The following is a 24,001-nucleotide window of genomic DNA, read 5'->3' on the forward strand; positions in this document are numbered from 1 at the left end:
GTACTAGCTGGAGGGAGTAAGGACACATAGGAGGCTGGTGGGAGGAGCTATAGGAAGACGGGCTCATTGTAAGGGCTGGAATGAAATTAATGGATTGAAGTCAAACGTGTTTTATACCATTCCATTTATTCCATTCTAGCCAGTACAATGAGCCCGTCCTCCTATAGCTCCTCCCACTAGCCTCTTCTGAGACAGAGAGGATAGGATCACGTCCCTCTCCCCTCTAGCCTCGCGTTGCCTCACTTCCAAGTCTTGTTCACTTGGCTATTGGAATGAAAGTTAGAAAGCCCTAAAAACGTACTTACAGTAGGAGCAACAATCCACTGGACTGGACTGTCCTGGTGATGGAAACACATTGTGCCCTTCTCATCAGATAATTAAATCAAGTGAGTATGTGTTCATTAATCAAAGTACGAGTATAATATGGCACATCTGTTCTATTGTCAGCTAGTGCTGTGTACAGTAAATGTATGAAGATGATGGAAAGGTCATGAACTGAACTGTGGGAAAAAAAATTGTAGAGTAAAGTCCTCTAATAAAAAAATCCTGCTTTCCCTTTTAGATCTAAATAACCTTACGATGAGTGAGATAGAAGAAATGATGAGGTGAGACAATGAGATGTATATTTACATTCTTTAATTCAAATTCTCTCTGTACAGATACATTGGCTCGGAAAACAACCAAAATATGAATGGAGGTAAGATCCATGGAAGAGTAGTCAAAGTGGGAACGTTAGTAGTATCTACATGGTCAGATAAGTATCTACACTTACAAATGTGTCTTTAGTTAAAAACATCCACACCCTGCTTTGGGTTGAGGAAAGGCTGGACCTCATTTCATTCTACATGGTCTTACAGTAATATCTATAATGGATTAAGCCTTGAGCAGCTTTATCAACGGGATCATATTCCCGCCATAGGGAAGAGTGTGGCTTTTAAGAAACATCAAGGAGTAAAAACTGTGGGTTAACTGAGACCTATTCTTAGTACTAAGAGGAATGGCTGTGTATGTAAGTCTATCTCCCATGAGGTATTACACTTCTCAAGTGGGAAAGAGATCTAGACAGAAGAGAAAAGTCTGTATTTTAATGATTCAATTACCACAATGAAATATATACAACAATACAATGATAGAAATGAAAATCGCCTCTAATGCTGCATTAACTGTACAGAGATATAGGTGTATCTTAAAATTTGTAAAAGCTACAAGAAAAGAAACCTTTGACGTTGTCCTAAAGGCATAGAGAGGAAGTCCCTGTGCTGAATTAGTTCAAATCAGAAAGCCTTGTTCTGTTACAAGCCTGGGGAGCACAACCACAAACTTAGAGTGGTGAAGCACAAACATGCTGAGAAAAAAAAGAAAATATATAGTCCAATAGATGGAGTATTCCCACATGGATTCTCCAGCAGTGGTATTAGGTGAATGCATCTGTGTATTGTAAGGCTACATTTATACAAATATAAAATACAACAAAGCCATACAATTATAATTCTGAGGGGCTAGACTTATTATCGTCATAAAGATGTGTATCTGCAGTACAGGAACTATAACACAATGGTTACCACCATACATGATTGTGCAATAAAACACATGTTTCCAATAGGGACCTGTCTTCTGACCATGCAGATATCATTAGTGGATTCTCTTTCTAGAAGTTGTCAAAGGGGAAGGATAATTAAGATAGAAAACAACATGTACATAAATGCAGAAATGTAAAAAGCAGACACACATTTTAAAAGGACGAGTAAACAGTTTGTCCCGCACCTCAAAAAATAATACCCAGGATTACTCTGGGCACCACACCTCTCCTCCTCTTTGTTCTCCTCATCTCCCACAATCCGTTCAAATTACCTCCTCTTGTTGGCATCAAGTCCCTCCTCCCCAACCTGAATTCATAACCCGCCTGCCCCCCCTGTTGGCAGGGCACTGGAACAACTCTGTACTCCTGGCCTGACTGGGGAGTTCGCTGGTGTCCAGAGGTAAATACATGGGAAAGCCATTGCTGGGCAGGGATCAGACCAGACTGGTTGGATGGCAGCGGTAGGTGCAGTTGGAGAGGGGGTCGCGCTCAGCCCCCCCATCAGCACTCTGGGAGCAGCATCCCTCGCAAGAAGACTCTGGAACACAGAGTGAGAGTGGATGATCACCACACAGAAATCTGAAAACTCTGGACGCTTCTATCTACACTATAAATCTACCTCTTATTAGCTTATTTCAAACAGTACCCTATTGGGCATTAGACAAGGATTTACATATCAAAGTGTTAATGAGTGAGACAGTGTAACTGATTGTGTTTGAGAAGTACGTAAGCCTGAGCCTAATACACTGTGAAAGGGACTGGTTATTCACTAACAACATACTGTACATAGCAACAAGACATACTGGGGATGAACAAAACAGAACAGCTAAATTAAGCCTTTATGTCGTGTCTCCAGTTATTCAATTATGTTTTGCTACACTTAGTCCTAACTTGTGTTGTGTGATGGAGGTTTGCCCCACTGACCGGTGGTGTGCTCTGTCTCTGTGGCCTCGGGCAGCAGTAGGTGGGCTCGGAGGGTGCTGGGCAGGGTGGTCTGGCTGGGGCCCTCCTGACTAGTGCCCAGCTGCAGACGCCTCATGTGACGCACCACTGCCGTGGCATTAAACGCTTGCTGCGGAAGGGAGCACATTCAAATCAAAATGTTTAAAAGTGATACATAATAACTGCCATAGAAAACTGTACTGACAATGACAGACAGCTGAATGCTGCAGGATTCTACTTATATACAAAACAAAGCAGAAATGTCTTTGCATTTTGAATAAGGCCAGGTGCACAGAAAAAGTAACTCACCCTCCACTTGCTCTTGGCAAAGTTCTTCTTGATCTGGGCACTGACAGACTCATGGATGTTCTTATCTAGAGCTGTGTCACCAGCGATCCTGAGGAACAGAGAAAGCCATGAGGGGACAAGTTTAGCTGGTTGTCACAAGAACAGGTGAAAACTTGACAAAAGCACAAATGTAGTAGATTATGATAAAGTTGTGTTATGTGCATGCCTGTGTGTGTGTGAAGGAGAATATGGTGTACACTACCAGGGGTGCTGCAAAGCCTGGTCACATGTGTAGCGTATCCTGGGGTCCTTCTCCATCAAGTGAACTATGAAGTCTTTGGCTGAAAACAACACGTGAACAGACACACATTTACAACTCACATATTTCACCCAAAAACAATGCCTTTTTTCTTAATTTACATGAGATATACAGTAACTAATAATGCTACTTACAGATGACAAAAAAAGGTAGCTAAAGTAGAAATAGACTAGCTCCCAGGTTACTATAGTACAAGAAGCTTCACTACATCAGAAACACTGTCCAGACTGACAGTAAAAAGAAAAACTGTCCACATGCCTTTGACCTGACTTCAGAAACTCCCTACAGGACTAAGAAAATGTGATCTCACAGGGCCTCAGTGATTGTTCTATGGCCAGTGAGTGTCTTATGGTTAATCCCATACACACTGACAGCTTGGCAGACACTCAAAGCATGACAAACCCTAGAGCTAGGGAGTAATTTCCATTAATATGAAACTGCTGACAAGGGGAACTAATAATGGCAACATAATGTTATACATAGTGTATTGCACTATGCTGTAGTGTCCAGGTTTTGTTTCTCTCTCTAGGGAGCAGAGAAAGGAGAGGATTACTGTACCTGAGTCAGAGATATCGTCCCAGTACGGAGAGTCAAACTCATAGTCAGCCTTCAGGATCTGCTCAAAGAGCTTGGCGTCATTCTCATCATAGAACGGAGGGTATCCACACAAACTGTGTCAGAATAAGAGAGTAAAGGCATCACAGGAGAGTTAGGAGACCTGTTGTGGTGCTTTCATACTTCAAAATTCATCCATGAAGTTGTCATTGATCTGGTATGAGTTGATTGTTGAAAACAATGTAGTGGAAAGAAATGTAACACAGAAATGATGTTTTAAGACTGGTAGGAGAAAGACTAAAGTTAAAGAGTCAGTCCAAGCCCATAACTCACAGGATGTAGGCGATGACCCCGATAGACCAGCAGTCCACCGCCTTGCTGTAGGGTTTCTGGGCCAACACTTCAGGGGCTGCAAGACATCAGAACAGTGTTTTCATCAGCATCATTACACATGTAGTCTGACATGATCACTGTGTGTGTGCTTGCTCTCAAACAGACTAAAATCATACAAAACACATGCTCTTCACACATAGATAAAGACACACACACAGGCATGCACTGATCAGTGCCAGTCCTCCTTACCCACGTATCCTGGAGTTCCGCAGGCTGTGGACATGACACTTCCAGATCCCTCGATCTTGGACAGGCCAAAGTCACTGATCATGATCTTAGAGTCCTCCTCCATACTGTCGTACAGAAGGTTCTCCGGCTGGGAAAGACAGAGAAATCAATCAACTTTATTGTCACAAACATTTAACACACACATGCACACACTGGGGAAATAATTAGTTATCCAAACTAATGATCAATCAGTTTACACTCTGCTGAACTGCCTGTAAACAAATTATAGTTAATTAATCTAATTTGCAGTCACTGCAGAATGCTTGGGGCAAAACACTAGCATAGGAAACAAACATTTTCTATACTACAAGGTCACCCTTTAACCTCTCGTAATTAGTAATACACTAATTATTAAAAGGTAAAATGGTGAAAATTCAACATTGCAGTTTTCATAGTGGGGATACCTATCACTCATCCAGTCTTGTGACTATTTAGACCGCTGCGCCACTCTGGAGCCCCTAAATGCACACCTAAATATCGTCCTCACCACCTGACCCTTGACTCAGGCTCACCTTTGTCCTTCCCTTACTCCCAATCACGGCCGGTTGTGATACAGCCTGGAATCAAACCTGGGTATGTAGTGATGCCTCTAGCACTGAGATGCAGTGCCTTAGACTGCTGCGCCACTCTGGAGCCCCTAAATGCACACCTAAATATCGTCCTCACCACCTGACCCTTGACTCAGGCTCACCTTCAGGTCGCGGTGTACGATGCCCATGTCATGGAGGTATTTGACAGCATCCAGGATCTGCTGAATAAGCTTGCTGGCATCTTTCTCTGTGTAAAATCCCTTCTCCACAATCCTATCAAACAGCTCCCCACCAGACACCCTGGATAGAGAAGAGGAACGATTTTGATATACATATGACCATCTAACTGCTACATATGGCCATCTAACTGCTACATATGGCCAACAAACTGCTATATATTGCCGTCTAACTGCTACAGGGAGGCGGCTGCCTACCTACAGACTTGATATCATTGGTCACTTTAACAAATGAAACACTAGTCACTTTAATAATGCCACTTCAAGAATGTTTACATATCTTGCATTACTCATCTCATATGTATATAATGTATACTGTATCCTTCACTATCTATTCTTTATGATCTATTGGATCTTAGCGGCTCGGTCACTGCTCATCCATATATTGTATACTTATATATATTTATACCATCCCTTTACTAGATTGTGTGTATTACGTTTCGTTGTGGAATTGTTAGATATTACCTGTTAGACACTGCTGCACTGTCGGATCTAGAAGCATAAGCATTTCGCAACTCTCGCAATAACATCTGCTTACTATGTGTATGTGACCAATACAATTTGATTTGATTATATGTTGTCTAATTTAAACCTGCTTTATCTATCTTCAACCTTTATCTATCTTCAACCTACATCACCACTAGGTGGAGGCATCACTTCTTCCTAGATGTACCCACCACTGCTCTCTATGATTCAGCACTAACAACAAGCTTAAGCCTTGTCAAGCTGCCTCCCAAAGAGAGGGGGAGAGAAAAGGAGGAAGAGTGAGAGAAAGAGTTAGAGAGAGGGGATTTTTATGTGTGCAAACCCACAACTGTTCTTTGGTTAAATCTGACTGCCCTTACGGCAGTTTTGCTAAAGTGAACACAACATCCCTCTGTCATCACACCACCCACTGTTTTCTACAGCAAAAAAACTCTCTCTCTCCTCCTTTCTCTATGTCTCTAACTTGCTCCACACCTTCTGACATTTCAGGAAGAGAGATGGGTGGGAGAGAGCAAAGTTACTGTGTGAGGGCATATTCCCCAGTGGTTGTCAGCAGGCACGATGCTGCGAGTGTATGTCTGTATGTGTGTGGGAGGGGGGCTTCTCTTGAGATCAGTGAACAGAAAGGCCCCTGAGCTCAGAGAGTAATTAATGGAGAATGACACTGTGCGTGGGAGACAGCACAGGCAGGGAGCCTGAAACACACACGCAAACACACATTGCAGAGGCATAATCCTGAAAGTTTTTAAACTGAAGGCTGCAGAGAGTGAGTTGATTTAGGGGCAGAAAGTGTTGACGTGGGTAGAATTGGAGAACAGAGAGAGATAGCAGAAAGAAGGACAAAATAAAGACAGCAGGATGGTCACTCACAGCTGCATAATCAAGTAGAGGTGGGTTTTACTCTCAAAGATGTCCTCCAGGGAAACAATGTTGGCATGTTTTAACCTAGAGAGAGGGAGAGAACTTTAGAGTCATAGTCACAAACACAAAACATTATGAACACCTGCTCTTACCATGACCTAGACTGACCAGGTGAATCCAGGTGAAAGCTATGATCCCTTATTGATGTCACTTCAAATCAGTGAAGATGAAGGGGAGGAGACAGGTTAAATAATGATTTTTAAGCCTTGAGACATGTATTGTGTACGTGTGCCATTCAGAGGGTGAATGGGCAAGACAAAAGATTTAAGTGCATTTGAATGGGGTATAGTAGTAGGTACCGGTTTGTGTCAAGAATTTAAATGCTGCTGGGTTTTTCATGCTCAATAGTTTCCTGTGCATCTCAAGAATGGTCCACCTAGGGTTGTGGCAGTCACAAAATGTTGTCAGCCGCTGATTGTCAAGCAAATAACTGTCGGTCTCATGGTAATTGAGCGTTAATTAACATAAACACATTTAGCATCTCCTGGCATCCACACATAGCATACAAGCCACTGATGCAGACCTTGGGAACATCTACATTTTAAAAAGTCTAATAAATCCATATAATATAGCCTACACCATCACAATAAATCCATTATTTAATTTAGACAGGTCTGAAGAAGCATGATATGAAGAAAATGTAGTCTATTTCAGAAGAAAAGAACAGCATACTCTGAGTTGTCCTTATGTTAGGTCCTGATGTGGCTATGCCAAATGGCTGTAGGCTACACTAGTCTATTTAGCAGACAAGATTTGCTTTGAATTCCGTGGCATTATTTTAGAGTATGAAGAATACAACTGAACAAAGCTGAATAAAATGTAAATATTTTCTCCAAACGATTTGAGGGAGTGCGCACATGCGACTATTCTGTGTTGAGCGGTTAACAAATAAGTAGGTAGTCCTATATACTTAATTTAGAGTTTTAAAGTAACTTTAGTTGTTGTACAAACATTGGGCTATATGTTTAGATTTTTTATACATTGTAAGGCTGCATGATGAGACAAATGATGAGACAAATGATGATTTGAAAAAGGTTGATTGAAAAGGTATGAGCTCTGCTTTATTTTTTTGCAGGCTGTACACACTTCAAGTCTCTCAATCACAATTTAGCAAGCACTTGATAATGCCTCGAATTTCACAGCAGTATCCCCTTTGTGGCCGTAATGCACCCTAAAAAGAATCTATGCCTTTTGCGGTCTGGAGTGCAGCGTTGTCCCCTTCTTCCTGATTGCTGCGCAATCTGAAGCGCCTCTCACTCACATGGCTCTTCATCACGTGATCAGGTCTTTCTCACAGGCTACAAGTGAAGACAGACATATCAGGGATGCAACTGCGAGTGTCCTTATCCAATTCCGAGGTGCATATTGAAGATATTAGAAGAACTGTCCACATTTACTTTTCATCAGCCAACCAGATGAATAGGCCTAACGAACAGCAATCTACTATCCCCATAGTACAAAAGTTGGCCTATTCTATTCTGTGCAAGAAAGAAATATTCCAAACATAGTCTGGGACAGTTGTGGGGTGCAATAGATCCCAAATCAATACAACCCCTAGCATAAAAAAATATTTTTATACGCAATGTGGCTGATGCAAGAGATCAGAATGTTGAGCTTAAAATGTTGATAAACTATTAGGCTATTTCTTCACATTAGAAGCGCTGCAATGCACACATGGCAGTAGGCTATAAGCGCAAATGTGCCATTAACGGGAAAACACCACTAGCAAATGTGATTTTGCAGTCACTTTTGATCTTCCCCAAACTTGAAACTCACGTGCTGCTTATGTATGCCAGTTAGGCTCTAAACCCCTTGTAAAGCGTATTAATGTGCTTCATTTCAAGACGTTATTTGGCCACTTCGGTTGTGATGCAAACCATATAAAAACACATAGGCCTGTGGGTTAGGCTACATGAGAAAGTCGCCAAAAAAATGAACATTTCTTATGCTGGGCATCATTCACAAGTGACAATATATAATTCACAAGTGCTAGGATAATATTGACACCCATCAGACTATTCTTGATTTAATCTTTTCTTTACATATACTAAATAATACATGTGTGAAATTTGTTTTGATTTAGAATGTACCATTATCATGGAGCTGTCTCGAAACAGGGGCACTGGGAAAAAATACATGTCATCTATGCACTTAAATAGTGAATGGAGGATTCTTTCCTGTGGTTCATTTTCATGCCAGCCAGATAGTCCTGTTGTAAAGGTAAACAATGTGCTTAATATTAGGAAAGTGGAGAAGTAAAAATAGTTGGCCTAGTCTATAGAAAGCTGATGGGAACCTCCTTTTTTTTAGTAGAGGCCATGACTCTGTTTTCTCACGCAATTGCATAGCCTATAAATGTTGCCCAACATGAGCTCATGGGCTCTCATTAAATATTTGATTAGATTTTCGATAACATTTGCATTTATGTCAGAGTGATTAGAGGGGCAATAGAGTGCTGAGTACCAGGCAGTTAGCAAGTTTGGTAGGCTGCTAATGACCAGCAGCAACATCAGAGCTTGGAGAAGCCTAATTACCATGACTAAACGGTCACGGGGAATTTGACTGCCTTCATGACTCATGACTGCCGGTGTGGCGGTAATAGGGTCACCACAACAGGCCTAGGTCCACCACCCAAAGGACATCCAACCTACTTGACAAAACTGTGGGATGAATTGGAATCGACATGGACCAGGATCTCCGTGGAAAGCTTTCGACACCTTGTAGAGTCCATGCCCGACGAATTGAGGCTGTTCTGAGGGCAAAAAGTGGGTGGTGCAACATAATATTAGGAAGCTGTTCCTAATATTTTTATGCTCAGTTTACGTTACCATGAGAAATACAGAACAGTATTTTTCTTGACACAGTGTGATTGTTAAAAATAGCATTTCAATTTTCTCTCAGATCATTTAGATCATTTTTGTATATAAATTAACTTCATAGGGAGCACTACAAGTAAAAAAATATATATTAAAAAGGTAATATTAGTTATCTGGAGGTAGAGTTTTATCACGAGTGGTCAGACTGTGTGGTGGCACACAGCTCTCTAATTGGTTGAGCAGTGTATTCCGTCGGCCCTGAGAGTCATTGGCGTGGTGACAGAACACTGGTGATTCACTGCTTTGGAGGCAGTTTTCTACCATCAGCCCCATTCTCGCCTACAAACACACACAATCTCTCAATCTCTCTTAGACACTCTGACACATCTTCTTCACTGCCATTTTTCTATCTTTGGTATTAGCTCTGCAGGAGTGCAGAACCATTCATGGGGTAGAAAGCTAACAATGCTCTGACACAAGGCTGAGTCCTCCTATGACTGCAAGAGTAGCTCCTACTCTATCTCTAGGTCTCTCTACACCAATGTAGCATGGCACAGCACAGGTAGAATACATTGCTTTCCCCTTAAACTACCGATAATTCATCCATCTGTGTCACAAAATTTTGAGAAGACCTGCCCATAAAGAATGATATTACGTGAAGGCACTGCATCTCAGTGCAAGAGTCCCTGGTTCGAATCCAGGATGCATCACATCTGGCCCATAGGGCGGCGCACAATTGGCCCAGCATCTTCCCGGTTTGGCCGGGGTAGGACGTCATTGCAAATAGGAATTTGTACTTAACTGACCTGCCTCATTAAATAAAGGTAACAATTTTTTTATGTCCTAAGTCTTCAGTATAGCAGCAACTGACACTTACAGGGAGAGCCAACATTAGTCATTCTTCCCATGGAATTTAAGCAGACGGGTAACTACTGGCCCATGTTGACTCCAATGATTCCCACAATTATGTCAAGTTGGCTGGATGTACTTTGGGTGGTGGACCATTTTTGACACACAAGGGAGTGTGATAAACCCAGCAGCGTAGCAGTTCTTGACACAAACCGGTGAATCTGGTATGCACTACCCTGTTCAAAGGCACTTAAATATTTTGTCTTGCCCATTCACCCCTTGAATGAAACACATACCCAATCCATGTCTCAAGGCTTAAAAATCTTTCTTTAACATGCCTCCTCCCCTTCATCTACACTGATTCCTAGTTTTGTACACTCAGTTGTATAGGAGTCGTATTGAGACTGACCAACAGATAGCCAGACAATCAGAGAAACGAACAGCACCTCATTGATGACAGACACTTGTCACACTGACGAGGCTCAGAGAGAGGACAGATCAAACATGGAACCGCACCACACCTACTCAGCAAACTGGATGCAGTTTATCACAGTGCCATCCGTTTTGTTACTAAAGCACCTTATACCACCCACCACTTATACCGCCCACCTGTATGCTCTAGTCGGCTGGCCCTCGCTACATATTCGTCGCCAGACCCACTGGCTCCAGGTCATCTACAAGTCCATGCTAGGTAAAGCTCCGCCTTATCTCAGTTCACTGGTCACGATGGCAACACCCACCCGTAGCACGCGCTCCAACAGGTGTATCTCACTGATCATCCCTAAAGCCAACACCTCATTTGGCCGCCTTTCGTTCCAGTTCTCTGCTGCCTGTGACTAGAACAAATTGCAAAAATCGCTGAAGTTGGAGACTTTTATCTCCCTCACCAACTTCAAACATCTGCTATCTGAGCAGTTAACCGTTCGCTGCAGCTGTACATAGTCTGCATATAAACACTGAATAGGCTACATGTCATATTAAACACTCTGAATAGGCTACATGTCATATTAAACACTCTGAATAGGCTACATGTCATATAAACACTGGGTAGGCTACATGTCATATTAACACTCTGAATCGGTAAATAGCCCACGGTAATTTACCTACCTCATTCCCATACTGTTTATATTTATTTACTTTTCTGCTCTTTTGCACACCTGTACATGACCATCTGATCATTTATCACTCCAGTGTTAATCTGCAAAATTGTAATTATTCGCCTACCTCCTCATGCCTTTTGCACACAATGTATATACTCTCTTTTTTTCTCTACTGTGTTATTGACTTGTTAATTGTTTACTCCATGTGTAACTCTGTGTTGTCTGTTCACACTGCTATGCTTTATCTTGTCCAGTTCGCAGTTGTAAATGAGAACTTGTTCTCAACTAGCCTACCTGGTTAAATAAAGGTGAAATAAAAAATATTAAAAAATATTTTTTAAATTAATCTAGTATCACGTGTAACTATGCCCTTTCTGAAACACTGTTGTCTGGGGGAAAACACAACACTTTGTCATTGGCAGTGATCCAACTGAGACAAGAGGGAGATTATAAAAGCCCTTTGATTTCATTATGGTCTCAGTAAAGTATGTTTTATTGAGTGGAGAGAGTGAGCGGAGGTAATGAATTGCTCCATACAGGGGCTGACTAATGGTTTCATGCAGTACTCTGGGGGATACAGTACAGTACACTATATTAGGCTACAGCTCTTACACTAAAAGGGCATTATAAACATTTTCACAAAACATTATGAACACCTGCTCTTTCCATGACAGACTGACCAGGTGAAAGCTATGATCTCTCTCTCAGTACAATACAGTAAGGAAGATTAGTGGCACAGCCCCTCTATAAAGGGTTTACTCTCTCTCTCTCAACAGATAACTGTATCCACAACCCTTCACACTGATAGTAACTACCCGCTGACTTCTACAATGATGTTAACTACATCCACAATCTTGATCACTGATGTTGTCTTCTAACTACCTCCTTGCTATCTGAGAACACTTTCGGTGACTAAGCAGCTCTGTCCTGGGGGCAGTAGTAACATCATCTAACAGTACTCAAAGAAATGTTGGCTTATTTTTACTTTTAGTAGTTTAATCTATGGTCTATGTATGTCTCTTTCTTTCTCTCTTTATGTCTCACTCTCTCCCTATCGAACCCCAATCCTCACCTCTAGAAGGATCCCTGTATATTCACTAGGCATATGTGTCTCCTGTAACCCAGGCAACAAGAGCACTATAAATAGCTTAGGCCCCTCTAGTTCCGTTGTTTCCGGCTTGGTACGTAATTCCCCTGTTTTAAAGTGAGGTATTTTAACCAGACTGTCATTACCGCAATTGTAGTCACTATCTGACTCAGAGTTAAATCTCCTCCTCCCCTAAAACTGATGAGCAACATGTGGGTGTGTATGTGCGTGTCACTCACTTGTGTAGGACAGCAATCTCGTTCTCAATGCTGTTCTCTTTGCCCTCCAGGGCTTTCTTAGGGATGCATTTGATGGCCACCAGTTTCTGGGTCCTTTTCTCTTCTGCTAGGACCACCTCGGAGAAAGCCCCCCTGAAACAAAAACGAGACAGGTCAGCCAAAGACAACACAGACTGCCAATCACATGTATTTTCATCTGCAATCGTTTTTATTAGTAACCCAGGACAAACACTCCAAAAGAGCAAGCAGAGGTACTGTAACAATGGCAAGGAAAAACTGCTTATTAAAGTTTATGAACCAGAAGCAACTCTACAGGGGTAGCTCACTTAATTTTGGAACATTCTAGATTTTATGAAGTGGCCTACATCAAACATTCACTTTTATTTATTTATCCTATAAACGAATACTGAGGAAACTGGACTTTGGACTGGGAGCATATGGGTTGGCTTATTTCCTCAAGTGTTGTAACTTGCGTACATGTCTGAGGACGTATGTGTACATGTGCGTGGTTTATGTACATATGTGTGTGTTATGCAGTGGTAACACTCAACAGCCTCACTCAGTCTTATCTCTCTCTAGGTTGCTGGTAGCTGTGTGCAGGACATGGACATTGCTGAGCCTTAAGCCCCAGAGGGCAGGTTTTATGCAAACATAATCTACAGTAAGACAAGGCATGGCACGATGGCACCATGCCAGGGTCTCAGAGAAGACGCTGCGTAACAAAATGGTGGAAGCCTCTTCTTCACTAATGGCAAGCCGTAGGTGAAATATACAGTCAGAGAATACAAATATTTTACTAAAATTACATGAAATTGGACTTGCTCCATCTGATTCTAACTTCCTGGAATTAAAGTAGGACATAATGGCTGTTGGACAACACGTGTTATTGTTTGTGTGTTTGGTACACATGGGCACAGGTGTTACACGTAACGACAACAAAGGATGTGTTTGATTTGTGTTTTGACCCTCGGGACTGGTTCATTCATTTGAAAGGACAGAAAGAAAAAAAAAACGTTTGCATGCTATTTATAACCCTGCAAAACAGCATCAAACGCTTAACATTCAGGAGTCAAGCCAATCACTGACCTTAAACCACAATGGGAATGATTGTGCTCACTGGGTTATTTCACACCAACAACAAGCAGGAAAACAAAAGAGACAAATCTTTTATAAATTGTCAATTTGACGAAACCGGGTTTTCAATGGTAATTCCTCAATGTCGTGCAAAGTCTTGAATTTGGTATATGGTTATTGTTGTTGAGTGTTCTTCCTGCTCTTGCTAAGACAAAGTGTAAACATATTATCTCATCTAATTCACTGTGGAAACGGAACGTTTTAGTATTCTTGTGACTCACTAAATAGAAATGTTTCTTGTCTCAACCCAGCTACGACCCAAGGGGACTGGCCACCAGTAGCGGTGTCTGGGTAAAATCACTGATGAAGCCAAGCCAGAAAAGAAATCCAGATTACAACCTATGTGTTGTGATAATTGCGTTGTTTGCTCTATAACCTGTTAGTTCATATCCCTTGCCACCGTCATATATAGGCCTAAGGCCGAGACAATAAGAAGACAGTGGCAGAATAAATTCAACCGCACCTTTGTTTCATCACAAAACTGGAGAGCAACATCTGTCCGGTGAAGTCCACAACAAACAGTAACATGACCTACAGCAGGGATCATCAACTATATAGATTCAGTCGCGTTACGATTTTTTGTTGAGTGGATGGTCAGGGGGCCGGGAACATAATTATAAATAATTTGTAGACTGCAAATTGACCGTAAAATCCCAAACAGGTATAATGCTTGACTAAAACATAATAATTTCAAACCTTGCTTACATTTGTATACGATCAAGTGTCTCTCCATTATGCGTGGGAATCCTTGGAAATAGATTTCTTAAATTAAATCACTTGGAGCTGGTTTCCTGGTGTTTTTACAGTCTTTTATGTCCTACAATGAAATAAAAAAATGTTTTGGGGGGGGTTGGTCCGAAAACTTCGGGGTCCAAATGAGACCCCCCACAGGCCAAATTTGGTCATCAGTTGGGTAACCCTGACCTACAGCATGGTCAAGCAAGTTAATGTTTTCAACATTTTCAGACGGAGAGTTCCCACAAGTCGCAAAGAAAACAGGAGCTGCATTTATTATTCCAGCACCAATTCAACTTCAATTGTTCAGAATAATAAAATCACCTATGATTAGTCTAATACAGTGAGAACTAAGATACCAAAAACTATTTAGACTAATCAACGTGAGCTAAATATGATATCTGTGTGTGTGTGTGTGTGTGTGTGTGTGTGTGTGTGTGTGTGTGTGTGTGTGTGTGTGTGTGTGTGTGTGTGTGTGTGTGTGTGTGTGTGTGTGTGTGTGTGTGTGTGTGTGTGTGTGTGTGTGTGTGTGTGTGTGTGTGTGTGTAAGTAAGTTTTTTAAAAGGTTGTCTCATCCAGAAATGCCATCCTCCTCTCTTTCATGACTCTGTCATACAGTACACGCTTTAAGTTTTTGTTGTCCTAAGCTCAAATTCTAGCTCACTGTGTGTGAGCTAGCCTAACTTCCTTTCATGCGCAATGTTGCACCTGGCCAGCTAGTAGACATTATCATACCACATCTAGCTACATTTTGAACTTCCATCCTCTCAGGTCAGGGGCAAAATGTATGAATTTATGGTTAGATCAGAATCACTGGCCTACACATCCTGAGACAGAGGAGCGCTGTTTCACTCAGATGCTTTCTCTGGTGAGATACATTTAGCCTCTTGATAATTAAAGGAAAATTGTGAAACACAGAGAGACTAAATATATTTTTAAAAGAAACTTGGTACATTTTTGGGGAAACCTAGCTTCCCTTTGCCTCCATGAATACACGCCACTGCTGGCCACAGTTCACCATTAGGAAACATGGCTCTATACTGGTCATTGCGACTCTGGGCCCAAATCCAGCCCTGCAGCAGAGGGTGGGGAGGTCACCAGTTCAAATTCCACTCTAGAATCTGGAGCAAATGCAATTCTGAACTCTGAAGCTGCCTCCAGAAAGACCAGACTAGAAATGGCAGAGATTGCAATGGCAGAGTGCAAACATTCTCCCAAAAAAGACCCATGATAATAACAATGATGGATGATGATGGTGATAATGATGATCTCATAAACTTGCAAGTCTGTTTCAGGATTAGCTTGCTCTATTGTCAGGGTATAATCAAACATGACAGTACCACATCCTCTCACGTGCCAATGTGTCCTGTTTTCACAGACCTGCTGTATTTACACAAAAGATATGTGATAACAGACAGTAAACATGCTCTACAGTACATATAGATGTTTGACTGATAATGATGCCTTATAAAACATCTTGGAGGCTTTAAATCACCTCCAGTTTTTTTCATAACAAACAACATAGATCCTTCTGACTAATGCTGAAAAAATTTCCCTTGACATCTTGAGGGATGTTAAGAAAATATACTATGCAGTCTTATTAATATTTATTAGGAACAGGGTGAGTGGTTTTGGTTCAGTGACGTGCTGTGCTGTGCTGTGGGTTTTGACTGGGATGGAGCAGAGCCGGGGGGTGGGTGTTTACTGAGCTGATCCTAACAGGATGTTCCTATCATCACCAAGAGACACAGGTCGGGGAAGACACCTGGCCCTGACACTATCCAACACCAAACAGTCCCAACATACTACTAATACCAGTAGACAGAGCCTCCTCTAAGATACACTCACATAGACACTATCCAAACACACACCTATCGCAACAGTACACAACTTAGACACTATCCAAACACCCTCCTATCGCAACCGTACACAGCTTAGACACTATCCAAACACCCTCCTATCGCAACAGTACACAGCTTTGTGCTCTTCCATACAGACTATCATACTTCACTCTTGAAGAACCGTTTTTGGTTCCAGGTAGAACCCTTCTGGGTTCCATGTAAAACCCTTTCCACAGAGGGTTCTACATGGAACTCAAAATAATTCTACCTGGAACCAAAAATGTTTCTACCTGGAACCAGAAACAGTTCTCGTATGAGGATAACCGAATAAAACTTTTGGAACCATTTTTTCTAAGAGTGTAGTCAAACAGTCCAAACAGTCAACTATACTGATAATAATTCCAAAAGGTTTAGTATTTAAGTCAATCAACAGTTAAAACAGCCAATTGTTCACATAGTCAAGCATCCTAGCAGAAAGTTATTTTAACAGCCAACTGTCCCTTATTAGTCCATCTCTTAAATCAACATTTTGCTTCAGAGCTTCTTAAGAAAGTCTGTCACTATGCTGACAGTCTAGTGTCCCAATGGAGCCTTAAGATCCTCACTGCTTGAATCAAAGGCTTTCATAAGCAATGCCAAATTCATTCTGTGGCCAGGCAGTGTCCCTAAGGGAGAGAGTTAAAAATACACTAAGGGCCAGTGAAAAGTGTGTATGATTGTCCTCTGAAACTTTTACAATTGGATTACAAATAACTTTTACAATTGGATTTCCTCTAAAACAAGTTGACTCAATACAGGTGATCGTCTTTGTCTTGTAGACACAGAGGACAAAGTTCAAGCTTTTTTCTATAAATCTAAGTGTACTAAAGAGTATTTACTATATACACTAGTCCCAGGCAGGCAGCACCCAGGATATGACTTCTAGAGAACAGCATGTAGGCTAGCTGCAGCCACAGTGACCATACTGCTGCCTCAGGCTTCAGGCCTCACTGCTCAGGCACCTCTGAGACACAATTACAGTAGAAATCCAATAAGCTCTCCATCTGCACCAGGATGGCAGGCCTGGATGAGTGTAGCCACAGGACACTGACACTCATCCTGCTGTACGCATTGGGCTAGCACCAGTCCTCTCGTATACCACACATACTGTAATGCATGGAGCTAGCGCCTATCCACACATAGGTCTACACCACATACACACTACCAGCTCTAATGCACACAGTGTATCCTACGATATACAGCCATGATACAGTGCATGTATAATTCATCGCTTCACACTCCTTATGCAAACTGTATATAAGCTACATGTAAACTATAGCATACTGTTTGTAAAGGCTATGGTCTGTATGCAAACTACAGGTTCAGGAGGACTGACTAGTGTTATCAGAGAGTTGCAGAATATGTTGTTCATAAGTCATCACGCAGTCATGATGTCATACAAGACCTTATTATGCACCAATGCAACTTTAATATGCACCAATAAAACAAGGTGAATCAAGCAGACATACACTAAAACACTATGCACTGGCCAGAAAGTGCACAGAGCTTTGTTATTGCCAAACAGGGGAAGTTAAAACACTTGTCCTATCTGATCTTACGACACATTAACGCTGACTAGCAAAGGGTATCTGCTCTATATGAAACAAAAAACAAACATTGGAATAATCGAGCCATTAAATCTCTGGCAGTAGAAGATTGTTAGAACATTTTCCCCATCTGCAAATAGCGCTTAAAATAAAGACTTGGTGTTGCTTAGATTCCATTGCTAATAGCAACCCCCTGTGAGTGTGGTTCGCTCTCTCTCTCTGCCTCATATTTTAATGACTTTGCTGTGCATCAAAGGAATTCAAAGCTTAACACACTCTCCCACACAAAAGCACACAAAAAAGGTGTACACACTCATACAAAACACATACACAAACACACACACAGGCAAACACCCATCCACACACACTCATTAGAGTGTTGCCGTGTGGAAGAAATAAAGGTCATATAAAGCAGTACCAGGCTAAAATGAAAGCAGTCTCTGCTGGTGTGTAAGATTCTGGGAAGCAAACACAGAGCTCCCCCATAGTGAGGCAAACTGAGATAGGAATACACCATCTTGGACCTTTGCTCTTATTTCCTGCCTGCTGAACATTGGCCTGGTGTTTTCTGGACCATGCAACAACTGAGCCATCTGTACCACTTAGACTTGGTCAAGCAGGTAGGAAACAAGAACATACTGTATGAGCGAAATGAAGCAAGGCGAAGGAAAGGTCAGCTCTCTCTACTTTGAATAAAACAACCGAGTGATGAAATCCTTCATTCCTCTTTTCAACGCTATGATATGACAGTTTGAGATCTTGCCTAAAAGCCATTGATAGCGCGTGTCAAAATACAACTCAAAGAGCACACTGGCAAAATGTTGGACCATTTGCTTGCAAAAATGACAGCCGTGACTACAAACGCTTCTTTAAGAGAACCCTGATAGGGCTGTGTCTAACAGTATGAGTAACAGCATATAGTGTGAATGACAGTTTTCTCTGTGTATTGCTAATCCCCCTGAGGGTCACTCAGATGGCTCTCAGCTAGCCCGGGGAGCCAGTCTGTTCTTGCATAAGCCAGTGATGACAGAGAAGAAATCCACTGTCTGGCACCCCTGCTATAGCCCTACTGATGTGGACATTACAAACTTCCCTCAGCACCTTTGATAACATGCAAACCTGCCTAATGGAAACAATGGTCCCGGTGAGCTCATTAAAGAGACCACTCTCATTCCCCTTCTTTCTCTCCTCTCTTCAATCCTCTCATCCCTCGATCCTATCCTCCGCCGCTCTGCAAGACTGATCAAAGGAGCGACATCTCCTCCCTGCTCTCTCACACGCTCTCTCCCCTTGACATCTCTATCTTCTTTCCCTCTCCTGATCTCTTTCTTCCATCTCTTTCGCTCTCACATTAATTTTCTCTGTTTTTTCATCCCTCCATCCTATCCTCCTCCTTTTCTCCATTGGGCCAGCATCATCTATGATAACTGATTACAGACTGGTATTACTGTGACAACAGCAGGCTTGGCCAGAAGATGGAGGACAACCCCTCATATCCCTCACTCTCCTTTTCTCTGAATCACCCTCCACCCCTCGTTCTCCATTTTTACTCCCTATCCCCTTACGATAGTGTTTCCATGTCCACTAATATTCCCCTCTGTCCTCTCTTTCCTACTATTACTTCTCTCATACTCCTCTCAGGACACACTACGTAGTGCACACGGTAATATGAGGACAATAAAGGCCAATAAGCACACTTAACTGGAACGTCCATGGAATTCATGATGTCAAAGGGACATTTGTTCTGCTTGTTTCTCACAATTCCCAGTGCATCTTGTGTATGATTGGCTGAGGCTTTGTGGCCTATTCTGTGATGGAGTCACCACTAGTTCTCTGAGACAGAGGAGAGAGTGGGACAAAATAATAAGGGGGGCGGACACTTAGGGTGGCAGAGGAATGGAGAGGAATTGGAAACTCACATTTTATGTGCTTGACTATTTAACACTTTAACAAAGATGAAAGTAAACCCAGGCTGACAGAAATGCTCACATTTGTGCCAGCCATGAGTCGTTTCATACAGGAAACTGGGCTAAAAATAAAGACGTGTTATTAGAGAAAAGGCTGACCAAGTTTAGGCATGAGCCTTCTTCAGAAGCAGGATACTTTTCCTCAAAAGCTCTGTGAAGAAGAATCTGTTACGATCTGACAAGCACACAAAACACAGCTGGGAGAAGTAGTCACATATAGTGTGGAAGCTACTGGAACAGAAAGGTTCAGCCAAAGGAACTCATATGCTGATAAGTGATAAAGCAGACTTTCACTAACTCTTACTGAGCTAAATACAGAGGGATTACTTTTTTCCTATTTGGCAAGTGATAAAACCATCCTCATGTCCATTTATTTAGCATGAGTCATCCTAATCTGGAGAAAAAGCAAAGTACCATCATGACCCAACTGAAAGCCAGGGAGCCGTATCACTGAAAGAGCAAGAACCTAATAGAACAGTGCATGTCCCAGACTACCACCAAGGCACCAAAAGGTTCAACATACAGAAGGTTACCTAAACAGACTCTTTGATAAACACTCAGTTAACATCTTTCCTATAGTAGCTGTCCAAAGTGCCTTGTGTGTTACTGAGTGTCTGGCATATTTGGCCATCAGTCATGAACCCCTGTCTCAGTAGTGGTTGAAAGCAGATGGTCTTATGTAAGAGGGACAAACACCAGGTGTGTGTGGCCCGGACACTGCAGGCTATCCTGTGCTGTGCTGCTATTATGCAGGGTTGATACTAATAGAAGTGGGTCAGGACAGAGCTGCCGGTGGTTAATGTACGCTGCTGAACTTCTGTCCATGTCTCTAGTGAGCCATTTGTTCTCCTGACACAAAAAAAACAGAGACATTCTACTTTGGGTTGCACTTTACAGCTTTTATTAAAACCTTCATAGACTTGAAGTACACTGATATGTCCAAACTGATACATCCAAAAACTGAAAAGCTTCGCATGTTACAGTATTCATGCTTACCACTGTTCTTGGAAATAGTGACATACAACCTGTGAGTAAATTGATACCAAAAAGCCCTTTCCTCCCGCTAGCATGAAAAGTATCAGGGGGCAGTTAGTCAGAACTCACAAAGCATTCCTCAAAACACTGCTCTCCTGACTGATCCTTCCCATGCTTTCGCTGGTGGACATCAAAGCAAAGAGAGATCTATGGTGGTGGTGGTCGGCCCATTAGTGACTGATGTGCCCACAGAAAGATTACATCCTGGGAGTTGTTAGCATGGAGTTAGGGGTCCAGTGTCAGATAATCAAGTTAAAAGGCTTAAAAGACACTGTGAATGGAATTCTCCAGGCACATTGAAATTACATGAAAGCATAATACTTAAATCAATAAATGAGACAGATTGACATTGAGCTTCACTTGTCTCCCCCTTCTGGCTATTGGGATCAAATCGATAGTGAGGTTTCAAGACTTACAGTGAGTATACCAAACATTAGGAGCACCTTCCTTATATGGAGTTGCACCCCTTTCCTCCTTTTGCCCTCAGAACAGCCTCAATTTGTCAGGACATGGACTCTACAAGAGCATTCCACAGGGATGCTAGCCAATGTTGACTCCAATGCTTCCCACAGTTGTGTCAAGTTGCCTGGATGTCCTTAGGGTGGTGGACCATTCTTGATATACACAGGAAACTGTTGAGTGTGAAAAACCCAGCAGTGTTGCAGTTCTTGACACAACCGGTGTGCCTGGCACCTACTCTTATACCTCTTTCAAAGGCACTATTTTGTCTTGCTCATTCACCCTATGAATGGCACACATACACAATCCATGTCTCAATTGTCTCAAGGCTTAAAGTGGAACTGACAGCATTTTAGCAACATTAAATCGTATTCAAATCTGTTCATATAAAGATTTTACATTTTCTGACAAGCGAGCACCTAGATATTGTCATGTTCAAGTTTTCATAAATACATAGAATGTTTGGAAATGACGTATAGTAAGGCTTTTTGGAAAATTCTATAGAGTCGGAAAGCGGCCACGCGTTTGGACAATTTATAGACACTGCAATAAATACAACCAAATAAAAACCATCTGTCCAGTCCAGGACCGGCATCTACGCAGACCAGTAGCCAATCAGAGCTACATTAGGCCTATATATGCAAATAAGCCATTTGCCAAATGTGCCTGCCATCATGCACTTTGAACTGGACTGTGTGTCTACAGGCAGTTGCAACAGAATGACCTTAGATCATTAGAAAGCTTTCGCCTAAAGCTACAAAATACACCTGAATGGATTTCTGCAAATATGTAAATACCACGGGAGTCCTCTTACATCTCTCCCTCAGTTGCCTATGCACATCAACAACAACCAGATCAACAACTAATGCTAGCCAGAGCAAGATGAGCTAAAATCTAAGGAGGGGACATTAGATAAACCATCTCAAACTTTTTCAGCTAGTAGGCTGTCAAAATTGCACTGATAAAAGATGGGGAAAAGTAGCCTACTCGTCCTTCTGCAGCTTGCTTACCAATGCATGCTTGTCCTAACCCACAGCTTGACAATTAAATTGGAACTTGCCTGCAAATGTTGCTGTAATAGGCCTACATGTTTCTCTTTTGCATGATGTTTTGTTGCAGGTTTAGTTTTTTGGTTATTCATTGTCAAGCTTTAAAAACCAAAGCCAGACAGCAACATTTTAGTAGCCTAGCTAGAACTGTGGCATGTGTCTGTACACGTTCTCTCTGCTGCCTGCTGTAAAAGGAGCACAAGAAAGCAGTGAAATTGAAGTTGAATTCACCGAAGCATGCACATCAGGCTGTAATTTCATAAAGTAGATGACTCAGCTGTTGACGCATTTATACTTGCATGTGTGTCCGATTCGGCCCACGCGCCTTGTGTTTAACACAAATGAGCTAGCCTATTAGCCACGTTATGACTGACTTGTGATAAGTGCCCATGCTAGTTTGATTGTATTGACATTCACAGTCTTAGTTAAAGTAATACGTTTTTGTTCAAAATATTGAGTCATTGAAACTGAAACAGTGCACCCTGAATGGGTGGCAGTAGCAAACAATGTACCAGGCCAGCTGATAGCAATATTTTTGGGACGAACAAGAACTGTATTGGTGAATTAAGTTAAGGATCGAGCCCTTTTGTTTTCACCTAAAATGACATACCCAAATCTAACTGCCTGTAGCTCAGGGCCTGAAGCAAGTATATGCATATTCTTGATACCATTTTAAAGGAAACACGTTGAAGTTTGTGGAAATGTGAAATGAATTTAGGAAAATATAACACATTAGATCTGGTGAAACATAATACAGAGAAAAAAAAACAATCTTTGAAATGCAAGAGAAAGTTCACAATGTATTATTCCAGGTTTATCGCAATTTCGATTTTTACCAGTAGATAGCAGTAGTGTATGTGCAAAGTTTTAGACTGATCCAATGATCCATTGCATTTCTGTTCAAAATGTTGTATCATGTCTGCCCAAAAGTGCCTAATTGGTTTATTGAGACATTTTCAAGTTCATAACTCTGTACTCTCTTCAAACAATAGCATGGTATTATTTCACTGTGATAGCTCCTGTAAATTGGACAGTGCAGTTAGATTAACAAGAATGTAAGCTTTCTGCCCTTATCAGATACAGTACCTTGCAAAAGTATTCATCCCCCTCTGCGTTTTTTCCTATTTTGTTGCATTACAATCTGTAATTTAAATAGATTTTTATTTGGATTGCATGTAATGAACATACACAAAATAGTCCAAATTGGTGAAGTGAAATGAAAAAAATCACTTATTTAAAAAAAATATTAAAAAAAATAGAAAAGTGGTGGCTGCATATGTATTCCCCCCTTTGTTATGAAGCCCCTAAATAAGATCTGGTGCAACCAATTACATAATTAGTTAAATAAAGTCCACCTGTGTGCAATCTAAGAGTCACATGATCTCTCACATGATCTCAGTATTTTTACACCTGTTCTGAGAGGCCCCAGAGTATGCAACACCACTAAGCAAGGGGCACCACCAAGCAAGCAGCACTATGAAGACCAAGGAGCTCTCCAAACAGGTCAGGGAGAAATTTGTTGAGAAGTACAGATCAGGGTTGGGTTATAAAAAAATATCCAAAACTTTGAACATCCCACAGAGCACCATTAAATACATTATTAAAAAATTGAAAGAATATGACACTA

The 24,001-nt window shown here is 41.6% G+C and overlaps 1 protein-coding gene across 2 annotated transcripts in view; it reads right to left on the bottom strand.

Moving 5' to 3' along the window:
• Positions 1-619: 619 nt before the first annotated feature.
• The window catches only part of LOC109896918 (calcium/calmodulin-dependent protein kinase type 1-like), a 55,873-nt gene continuing 32,491 nt past the window's right edge, over positions 620-24,001 (bottom strand). For both annotated transcript variants that reach the window (XM_020491383.2, XM_031807225.1), the window contains 10 exons: positions 12,569-12,700; positions 6,427-6,501; positions 4,996-5,134; positions 4,266-4,392; positions 4,017-4,092; positions 3,687-3,799; positions 3,072-3,150; positions 2,831-2,918; positions 2,504-2,651; positions 620-2,117 (listed from right to left, as the gene is read on the bottom strand). In XM_020491383.2, the coding sequence (XP_020346972.1) occupies positions 2,014-2,117; positions 2,504-2,651; positions 2,831-2,918; positions 3,072-3,150; positions 3,687-3,799; positions 4,017-4,092; positions 4,266-4,392; positions 4,996-5,134; positions 6,427-6,501; positions 12,569-12,700 (1,081 nt within the window). In that variant the 3' untranslated portion in view covers positions 620-2,013. The remainder of the gene's footprint in view (positions 2,118-2,503; positions 2,652-2,830; positions 2,919-3,071; positions 3,151-3,686; positions 3,800-4,016; positions 4,093-4,265; positions 4,393-4,995; positions 5,135-6,426; positions 6,502-12,568; positions 12,701-24,001) is intronic.

The sequence above is a fragment of the Oncorhynchus kisutch genome, linkage group LG1 (genome assembly GCF_002021735.2).
Source record: "Oncorhynchus kisutch isolate 150728-3 linkage group LG1, Okis_V2, whole genome shotgun sequence".
Classification (NCBI taxonomy): Eukaryota; Metazoa; Chordata; class Actinopteri; order Salmoniformes; family Salmonidae; genus Oncorhynchus; species Oncorhynchus kisutch.